This window comes from Amphiura filiformis, chromosome 16, assembly GCF_039555335.1.
Source record: "Amphiura filiformis chromosome 16, Afil_fr2py, whole genome shotgun sequence".
NCBI classification, from domain to species: Eukaryota; Metazoa; Echinodermata; class Ophiuroidea; order Amphilepidida; family Amphiuridae; genus Amphiura; species Amphiura filiformis.
In genome coordinates, this window is record NC_092643.1 from 1933166 (window position 1) to 1944788 (window position 11623).

At 37.8% G+C, this 11623-nt stretch overlaps 1 protein-coding gene across 1 annotated transcript in view; it reads right to left on the reverse strand.

Moving 5' to 3' along the window:
• LOC140135413 (ankyrin repeat domain-containing protein 27-like) overlaps positions 1-11623 on the reverse strand; it is a 189981-nt gene that overhangs the window by 152052 nt on the left and 26306 nt on the right. The window contains exons 16-17 of the mRNA XM_072156903.1: positions 11375-11538; positions 10274-10393 (exon numbers count right to left, since the gene is read on the reverse strand). Coding sequence (XP_072013004.1) covers positions 10274-10393; positions 11375-11538 — 284 coding nt within the window. The remainder of the gene's footprint in view (positions 1-10273; positions 10394-11374; positions 11539-11623) is intronic.

Here is an 11623-nt window from a genome sequence, read left to right on the forward strand (position 1 = left end):
ATTGGGCGACTTTTCAACATTGGCTCCCGCGACTTCCGATAGTTTCCTGCCCCATAGAAACCTACAACAAGTGGTCCAGTTGATGACATCATCAGTGCAACTGAAAATTGATGCAAGTTGGCATTTTGCTTACAAACAAACATCCAAATCAATAAAATGGTATTGGGCCTATTTTTTTTTATATCAAACATTTGTTTCCTCTTTTTATTTTAAACTTCCCAGGTAAGTATAATGGCTTTTATTCGTTAAAATTGGACAAAATTAACAAAATCATGCATCCATCTTCAAAATCAAAATAATGCTCTTTGTCCACCCAAATGTCATGATAGTATGATGCATCTTTTCATCTGTTAATGGAAATTGAATACCCATGTTTCTTTCAAGTTGTAGCTATTGATATTTTAAAGTAAGTTAAAGTTACACCACAGTATCATTATGGACTTGTGACCCTAGTTAGGGGAAAAAGTTCACTTTGGTGACCACTCTCTGGCTAGTAAGGTTTGACGATTGATTCGACTTCTATGGAACATTTAGAAAAAAATAGCCACCATGTCCCTCGCGAAAATCCCGTCATTTTTCGCTAGAGGCCAAAATCCAAAATGGCCGCCACCACCATTTTGAAAATTTAAGTTTTGAACCAGAGCACCTATAATCATGTACAAAGATACTTTTTCGGATATGTCGAGTACAAGGATTCCGATTCTGACATTAGTTTGACATTACGGCATCATTTTCACCCAGAAATCCAAGATGGTGGCCGGCACCATCTTGAAAAATTTAGTTTAGAACAAGAGGACCTTAAATCGTGTACAAAGACACTTTTTGGATAAGTCGACCACGAGGATTTCAAATTTGACATTACTTTGACATTACGAACTCATATTTACCCAGAAATCCAAGATGGTGGCCGCGGCACCATCTTGAAAAAAATAAATTTTGAACCCGATTACCTAAAATCGTGTACAAAGACACTTTATCCGGTAAGTCGACCCCAAGAAATCCGAATCTGACATTAATTTGACGTTACAAAATCATTTTTGCCCAGAAATCCAAGATGGCCCCCATTTGGTAGAGCGTAAATGTGATTTTTGAATGAAAGCAGAAGCATAAATGTGTCATTTCCGCCTTATCTGGGGTTCATGTCCCTTATATGGGGTTTAAACTGCCTTATCTTGGGTTTACATCCCTTATCTAGGGATAAGGCGCCTTACCTGTGGTTTAGACGGCCTTATCCTGGGTTTACGTTCCTTACCTGTGGCTAAGATGCCTTAACCTTAGCATATCGCAGTCTAAACCCAGATAAGGCATCTAAACCCCAGATAATGCGCCTTAACCCCAGATCAGGGACGTAGACCGCCGATAAAGCAGTCCAACCCCCAAACAAGGCGCTTTAACCCTAAATGAGGAACATAAACCTAAGATAAGGCATCTAAACCCCACATAAGGTGCCCAAACTCTAGATACGGGTCGTTAACCCCAGATAAGGGTCGTAAAACTCAGATAAGACATCTAAACCCAAGATAAGGCGCCTTAACCCCAGATAAGAGACGTAAACTCAGATATGACAGTTTAAACCCCACATAAGGCGCCGTAACCCCAGATAAGGGACGTACACCTCAGATAAACCAGTCCCAACCCCAAATAAGGCGCCTTAACCATAAATAAGGAACATAAACCTAATATAAGAGAAGTAAAACCCAGACGGCGCCTTATCTGGGGTTTAAACTGCCATATCTGAGTTTACGTCTCTTATCTGGGGTTAAGGCGCCTTATCTTGGGTTTAGATGCCTTATCTGAGGTTTACGACCCTTATCTGGGGTTAACAACCCTTATCTAGAGTTAAGGCACCTTATGTGGGGTTTAGATGTCTTTTCTGGGGTTTATGTTCCTTATTTAGGGTTAAGGCGCCTTATTTGGGGTTTAGACTGCTTTATCTGGGGTCTACGTCGCTTATCTGGGGTTACGGTGCATTATCTGGGGTTTATATGCCTTATCTGGGTTTAGACTGCGATATGCTAAGGTTAAGGCATCTTAGCCACAGGTAAGGAACGTAAACCCATGATAAGGCCGGCTAAACCACAGATAAGGCGCCTTATCCATAGATAAGGGATGTAAACCCAAGATAAGGCAGTTGAAACCCCATATAAGAGACATGAACCCCAGATAAGGCGGAAATGACACACTTATGCTTCTGCTCTCATTCAAAAATCACATTTACGCTCTACCAAATGGGGGCCATCTTGGATTTCTGGGCAAAAATTATTTTGTAACGCCAACTTAATGTCAGATTCGGATTTCTTGGGGTCGACTTATCGGATAAAGTGTCTTTGTACACGATTTTAGGTAATCTGGTTCAAAACTTATTTTTTTCAAGATGGCACCGGCGGCCACCATTTTGGATTTCTGGGTAAATATGAGTTCGTAATGTCAAAGTAATGTCAAATTTGAAATCCTTGTGGTCGACTTATCCAAAAAGTATCTTTGTATACCATTTAAGGTCCTCTTGTTCAAAACTAATTTTTCAAGATGGTGCCGCCACCATCTTGGATTTCTGGGTGAAAATGATGCCGTAATGTCAAACTAATGTCAGAATCGGAATCCTTGTACTCGACATATCCCAAAAAGTGTCTTTGTACATGATTATAGGTGCTCTGCATGGTTCAAAACTTAAATTTTCAAAATGGTGGCGGCGGCCATTTTGGATTTTGGCCTCTAGCGAAAAATGCCGGGATTTTCGCGAGGGACATGGTGGCTATTTTTTTTCTAAATGGTCCATAGAAGTCGAATCAATCGTCAAACCTTACTAGCCAGAGAGTGGTCACTAAAGTGAACTTTTCCCCCTAACTACCCTGAGGGTGTCTTCGTGGAAAAGTGGGTACAAGGATTTCCTGCCGATTTGGAGTGTGTTTTGAGGCTTTTTTGTATAACTTTGGGTTGCAATTTTTAGAAAACTATTCTAGAGGTAGGATGGGATTTTTTTTTTTTTCAAATTGTCTCCAGTTGAGAATTCTTGAAAAGGTACAGATCCTACATTGTTTTTTAGCCACATTTGTTAACATTTTCAAGAATTTACCATAATTTTGAGCAGAAATGATAAAAAATAAGTATAATTTTGGATTGCTTTTAAATCAAATGTGGAATATTTTGGGGAATACGTTTGGAATCCTTGCTGCATGTCTCTGCCAGGATTCGATTTAGCGAAAACCTTATTCTTATAATACCGTATTGGTCCGAGTATAGTCCCACCCGTTTTTTATGTGAAAATTTTTCACAATTGGGGGGTGGGATTATACTCGAATAGGATCATTCATGGTTGTATTTTTAATATGAAAATTGATACTTTGTTTTCATGTCATACTCTATTAATGATTTCAAAATGCATTCAAATTCAATGCATTTTGAAATCATTATTCATAACCTCATTAATAAACGCGATGCGTGCGATCCAATTACATTTAGTTATTTGTGAAAACGCGAACGCAAATCGAGGTCATTAATATCTCACAATTGACCGCAAAATGTGTGATTGTTCCAATGTCGCACACACAATTGACCGGCGTTTGCGTGTTGTTGTCGTCGAACAAACCGCGCTTCGCGTTGGCTGCCAGTATTTGGATTGCGCGCTACCATATTTGCACAGATTGTGATACGCACTTTTGTTATTGGTCGTCTTGTTTTAGCCTGATCGATTTTGGGAAAGGGAAGATGTAAAAATTGTTTATTTTTACAAACTTTTGAGGAAACTTTTGTGTTATTTTGTAAAGTTAAAAGATCAAAGTGACGGTTATGAATGAGGTTAATAACTTTGCATCGGTTATATGTTGGACCTCAGAATATCGGGATATTCCTCGGTTCCAAAGGCAAAATGTTTAGATTTTTCACAATGCCCTCCAAATAACCGATGCGCAGTTATTAACCTCTAAATAGAGTATAACATGAATACAAATTATTAATTTTCATATTAAAAATACAAAATATCTTGAATTTTTTTTATTTTTTATTTTTTTTTTTAGGTCAACCATGAATGATCCTTTTTTTACAATTTCTGAAATTTTTCGAAAAATGGGGGATGGGATTATACTCGAACGTGGGACTATACGGTATTAGCATATGTTTACATTGTAAAAAAGGCTATACAAGCTGAAATTTGTGTAGCAGGTTGTCCAAAATGGGATCATTTTGCTCCAAGACACCAGTTAAATCAAACCCTAGTCTCTGCCTAATCTAAATTCAAGGGTTGGCCCCATGTACCAGAAATGGAGTTTGACATTTTGACTGAACTGTCTAACTCACTTGTAAACAAATAACCTGATTTGACAGTGATTTACATCATACAAATCACATCTAAATCTTATACAAAGACGTACAAACCAATTTGAATAGACAGTATGGAACAAGGACTCAAAACCAGTTAAAGTCAAACCACCCACATATGTGTTACCAGATCTGATCCAATCAGGCTAAAGTCGGAAATAATGAAACTGAGATAAACAAAAAGTAAGGAGAAAAACAATAAAAACATAAGCAAATGGATATATAAAAGGTTCATAACTTTGCAACCAAGTATTCAAGACACATAGGGATTCAACATCAGTAAGGGTAGGTACTGAGCAAGTTAGTAATGGTAGTAACTCAATTTTCAAAATGTCTGACTTTGGCCTGAGTGGATCAGATTGGGTCACTTTTGTTAGCCAGTGCTAGAAATTGACATGCAACAAATGAAATATTCAGTTTAAAAAAAACCATATCGTCGTTGGGCAAGGACAAACCGCCTATGTACTTAATGCCCTTGAACATGTTTAAAACAAAACTGCCAAGAGGTTACATTTTAGAGGTTTTGCTTTAAACATGTTCAGGGGCCCATGACAAATAGGAGGTTTTTCCTGCCAACTGACGATTATATGCCATCGCTGTCTTGTGTTGGTTTTTATTAAAATTGAATATGAAAAAATATCATAACACACAAGTTTTCAAATAAAAGATGATTCATTATTCATTATACATGGTGGCCCTGAAAGAACTACATCATCGTAAACTTAATTGTTTTGGTATTTTAACACCACTACTAAACATAACTAAATATTTGGTGAGGTTAAAGAATAAATCAGCTTTCACATACTTTCTGAATTTTGATAATTGACCATCCATTCTTGAAATATAAGAATTTTCCGAAACTCTCTCATTTCCAAGCCTTTCCACAGATTCAAATATCAATCGATGATCTACATAGTATATTCAGAGTGCTAAGGCCATCTCGTCTCAAAGCCCCGCAGGCATTAGTAAAATCGCCTGTTTTTTCACGTTATTCCCGCTGGATTGAGTAAATTTCAGTTTTTTTCTGCTTTTTTTTTACCATAATCCACAACACAAAAATCTCACGTCTGACATACATCGTCAGACGTCAACATAGCCCAAAGCGTAAATCTCAATAAACTAGATGGACCGCGGTTCTCGGATGTCACGGTTTTCGACGCACAGCGTCGACCGTGATGCCTCCACCAAAGGGAGTGATGTGGAATTCACAAGTTGATACAAAGCTTCAAGCCTAAAAGAGGAGACTGAATTTGACCTTAGATGACACCTGGATGACCCAAAAACAACCTTTCAATGACCGCCAAAATGACCGCCCAAAAATTTGGCTCCAAATGTTGACTGTAGCCACCAAGTTTCATACCCATATAGTAATTATACTAATTTGACCTCAGATGACCCCTGGTGACCCCAAAATGACCTTCCAAAAATTTGGCTCTAAATGTTAGCTGTACCCACCAAGTTTCATGCCCATACGATAGTTTTTACTAATTTGACCTCAGATGACCCCTGGTGACCCCAAAATGACCTTCCAAAAAATTGGTTCTAAATGTTGACTGTACCCACCAAGTTTCATGCCCATACGACAGTTTTTACTAATTTGACCCCTGGATGACCTCAGATGACCCCAAAATGACCTTCCATAAATTTGGCTCTGAATATTGACTGTACCCACCAAATTTCATGCCCATACGACAGTTTTTACTAATTTGACCTCAGATGACCCATGGGTGACCCTGAATGACCCCAAAATGACCTTCAAAAAATTAGGCTCTGAATGTTGACTATACCCTCCAAGTTTCATGCCCATACGACAGTTTTTACTAATTTGACCTCAGATGACCCCTGGGTGACCCCAGATGACCCCAAAATGACCTTCCAAAAACTTGGCTCTAAATGTTGATTGTACCTACCAAGTTTCATGGCCATATGACTATTTTTGCTAATTTGACCTCAGATGACCCCTGCATGACCTCAGGAGACCTTGACCCACTAACCAATATAAACTTGTTTGGTCTGGGGTCAAGATGCACCCACCCACCAAGTTTGAGGAATGTACGACCCCCAGTCTCCGAGAAAAGAGGTAAATAATGAAAATGGGCCCTCTGACCTCAAATGACCTTTTACCTCAGTATATGACCTTGAACCTCACCCAAAAAAAAGTAGCCAGAGTTTTTGACCATGACCCACCTATCCTGAAAATCTGAAGTCAATCCGCCCATCCATGCCCGCGATATCGCATCCGGACGTCCGGACGGAAGGACGGAAGGACGGAAGCACGGACATTGCAAAAACAGTATGCCTCGCGGTGGAGGCATAAAAATTCTTCTTGACCATAGTGCAACCTCCCTGAGCATGCTGAGAGATGAAAAGGTGGTCTAATCCTGCCACAGATACACAAAATTAAAGTACAAAAATAAATCAATTAATAAATTAATTAAAACCGCATTCCGTATTAGGTTTTTAACTTTGGAAGAGCTTTGAGACAAACTGTTAAGATTAAAAATTAAGACGGCCCAATCACTGCGCACCATCATCGCATGATGCGTCTCATGTCATTGATAGATATTGACTACGTGGAAAGGCTTGAAATTGAGGGAGTTTCATACAATTCTGTTATTTCAAAAACGTAGCGGTCAATTGTCAAAATTCTGTTATTGTATGTGATAGCTGATATGTTCCTCAACATCATCAGTTATTTAGTTACATTTATGCCTTAAGGGATCTAAAATGAGCATTTATTGCGTTTCGACAGTATTTTTTGTGGGACATGAGAGCACCTCAGACCTATCGAATTGCATTCTGAATACGAAGCATGTATTTCTGATATCAAATAATTTTCATTTTTGAAAATCACAATATAATACTGAATTTTATGACAAATTATAAAAATTTGATATTTTTCAAATTTTTGATATATAACAGTCCTCGAAGTAAATTATATAAATCTAATGATATATTCTTAAAGTGTATGTTGCAGGGAGGAAAAGCCGACGGTCAATTGAAAATTTTGACCTTTCATATTGAAGATATGGATTTTTTTCCCAAAAAGACCTAATTTTTTTTGGTGTTTTGGGAAAAAAATCCATATCTTCAATACTGAAAGGTCAAAATTTTCAATTGATCGTCGGCTTTTCATCCCACCTACATACACTTTAAGTACAAATCATCAGATTTACAAAGTTTACTTCAAGTACTCTTAAATATCAAAAATATCAATTTTTAATGATTTTCCATAAAATGTGTATTAAATTGCGAATTTCAAAAAATCAAAATTATTTGATATCAGAATGACATTCTTTGTATTCAGAATGCAATTCGATATGTCTGATGTGCTCTAATGTCCCAAAATAAATACTGTCCAAACGTTCATACCCCAGCCCTTAAAGTACCAAAAATCAGTTCCTGATGATACAGTTCTTTCAGGGACACCCTGTAGAATATCCATTTAAAAAAATCAGGCACACAAAATTATTTAAACAAAAAGAAATGCACTTATTACAGAACTAACACAAGCCTTTGTATACATGTATATCAAGTTTTGCTTCTGATCTTTTCAAATGAAAGCAAACTGGTATACACATCAGGACAGACATGCCTTACAGATAACACCAAGAAATGTTATTTTAAAGCATTATCCTTAAAATACAGTAGAACAAAAGATACAATGAAATAATATCAATGTAGAAGATTATGGACAGTGGTAACCCACAAGCACAAAATTGTTTTTAAAACATCAAAAATGTGTTATATACGCATTTTGGTTTTAAATAATATTATGTTAGAATTTTTTGCAGCCAAGTTTTCAAAAGTGTTTTTGAATGTTATCAAAACGTATTATACCTTTATATACCATTTACATGTGACGTGTCATGTCAAAAGGAGACACTTTTGGGCAGGTTATCAATTTTGAGGTTTTTATATATCTTAAATAAACAGATATTTTGCTCCACAACACCATTTTCCCCAATGAAATCGGACATTCCTAAGCGAAGATATTGAGTTCGTAAATTATGGTATTATAAAATTGGAAATTGAGTTATCGGCCTTTAAAAATATTATTGACAATGTTGAGAGTAGGAATTACCTTCAAAAATGTCTCAAAAAATACAAGATGCCAGTTATATTCCGGTCTGAAACTATCAGACAATATTGTTAACATTAATAACATCACAAATTCGCAACAAACCCAAATTGTGAAAAAATCACCCAACGCAAATTTTTGGCTATTTCTCCATTTACGATCCTGCCCAAAAGTGTCTCCTTTTGACATGACACGTCACATATAACCTGACATTTAATTCTGTAAAATGTTTTGCTATTGTGGAATTAGACAACTTGAAGGGCATGTGCCAAATTTTAAACCAGCTTTATTATCCTTGCATCACATTTTAGACAAGCCCACTGAATCATATCAACAATATTATTTCACTTAGAAACTGAACACTTTCTGAGGAGCACAATTACAAGTACAGAATTTAAGCTTACCTAGCCACCAGGCCTAACCAATGCGTATTGTAAGCTTACCTCTTCACTTTATTGTTTTCTACTTTTTCTTCCCCCCAAAAAAAAAAAAAACGGAATATGGCTATTCGCTGCTTTACTTGTAGATGTGGATTATATTTCTTCAACAATATTCATCCAGAATTGCCGCAAATTAAGTTTGTTGTTTTAAATATCCCGTAACACGGTAGGGCCTATGTTATACTGTTCGCCGATCGGACTGAAAAAACATGCAATTTAGCCGTGCAATAGAACGTACGGAATATAACAAAAATGCACGGTCCATATAACGAAAATGCACGGCGCATATAACCAAATTCCACGGTAGTGATGTAGGCCGTAAAATAGTTTATTTATTGTATGACATGTGACCAACAATCATCAACCAATCAAATGACAAGGATCTACTTAGGTGTTATATAAACAACACTAGTAAGAACAGAAGTCAATACAGTTTACTTTCAGAGGGAGCTACCATATTCTCTCTCATTAGCACCCCCGGGGTGTAACATTTTCCAAAAGGTGGTGTTGGGAACCAAAGGCCTCACACAGTATTGTTACTGTGCATCCATCTACTGTTTGCTTTGTAATGGTGAATCCAACTGAAATTACTATACCTATATCATCACAACCCATTGCAATATCGTACCGGTAAATCAGAAACATGTGTTTGTGGACTTAACATGGTTTGGAACCAAGCTCTTCAAATACTGTAAATGCTGTTGATAACAATGGCCGCACACATGCATATATCGTGAAATCGGCAATCAAAGTTCAAAAATACGGGGACTGTATGGTATTTTGACAGCATTTATGTAACAAGTTTGGTTGAAAAAATGGTGGGGGTGGGGGCATTTATTAGAGAGGGGTTTTAATTAGGAAGAATACAGTATATAACTTTATTTTGTTTTCTCTAAACCTAGCACACAAATTTTACAAAAAACTCCATCAACAATGTCAGAGATGGAAAAAATGTGATTTCCCAGAAATTATAAACTCAAAATTTGCATCAAAGATCACATGATTTCCCTTCTATTTGTTATGCGGTTCTTTTTTTTTCAAACCTCAATTTTCCCTACAAAAAAACCCAAATTTGATAAGGGGCAATACAATCATGTTTTCAACAATCATCTTGGGAAAAAACAGACAACTGCATCCTCTGCGGTAACCAGTGGATTGTCACAACAAAATAGTGTCGAAAAAGTAGTTTGCTAGAGTACATCAACACAGAATACTGTTTTCTTGGACTAGAATTATGAAAAACCCAAATTTGATGAGGGGCAATACAATCATGTTTTCAATGATCTTCTTGGAAAACAAACTGGCAACTGCATCCTCCGAGGTGACCAGTAGATCATTACAACAAAATAGTGTTGAAAAAGTAGGCTGCTAAACTTCGGCCACACCGAATACTGTTTTCTTGGACTAGAAATATGAATAATTTAATAGAATAACTCACCTCTTTCGAATTACCTGAAGGACTATGTCTGCCAGAGTTTGATGACACAGATCGCTTCACTTTGCGCAGAGACTCTGAGCTGCCAGCACGATTCAGAGTACTTGCTATATTTGGACCAGACTACAGAATAAACAGGATGGATATGATCAGTCAGAAAGGAAAGCTAATGATTGCAATTTAATATATTTTATTTATAAGATTCGGCCAAAGCCAGGCAAAGCCTAGTGGCACAGGGACCACTAAAGTAAAGGGATGCCCAAAACAAACAAAAACAAAAACAAAAAGGACCAGACAAAATGGGTAAAACAACTAAACAAGATGGTGGCTAACTGCCGTTTTGAATGAAGCTGAAGTAAGGCACTTGACAATTGACTCGGGAAGATAATTCCACAAGGTGGGTGCGTAAGGGTTAGTGGTGTGATTTTCGGGTAATTTTGTGTCCGGGTACCCGGCACATTTTTCGGGCGGGTAACCGGGTACCCCGAAATTGCAAAAAAGAAAAAAAAATCCGAATTTGTTTCTTTTTGGGAATTTCAGGCACCCGGCAGGGTATTTCCTGCCCGGGTAACGTAGTCTCGGGCTGGTACCCGCGAGCCCGCCTGAAAATCCCTGGCTTAGTATGGGTAAAAAGGTTTTTTTAGAGACTACAAAAGAGGATCAAAAGCAGAGCTGTTGAGGTTCAGGAGATTGGGTCGGTGCACGGGAACAAATGTAAACACAATTTTGCATCTCATCTGAAGCAGTGGCGTAGCCAGGGGGGCAGGGGGCCAGGCCCCCCTGTCATGGCTTTCTGTTCATGTAACAATATACTATTTTTACCCAGGGTGACAGAAAAAGGGGAGAATAACTTCCGTCGGCAAAAAATATTACAAGTTGTGCCCCCTCGGTTCTAAAATCCTGGCTACGCCACTGATCTGAAGTGTATGTATTGCATGCAGGTCGCATCAAGTGCATCTCTCAAATGCATCTGGAATGTTGCACAACGACTGCCTCATGCACATTACAAGCGAAACAAAATACCCCCCATTTTTGCTCCATGCGTGTATCAAGATGGCGATCAAGTCCGTGTTCTCCCGTTTTAATTCTATGATAGACACTTACAGGCACATATATCAAGTCTGGTAGATCCGAGACGTCCTGTGGAGCAGCTGCCAGCAGGGTCTTGGAGATGTTGACGTTATGGGAACACATTAGTGGAGTCTCCTTACGTCGGTTATGTGCTTCCACAGATGCCCCGTGTTCCAGTAATACTTCTACAATGGATTCTGTACAAGATGGGATTAAATGACTTAATTAAGTTTTGTTAGTAACTTGAGAATGTATATCAGCAAGAAAGAATGAATGAATGAA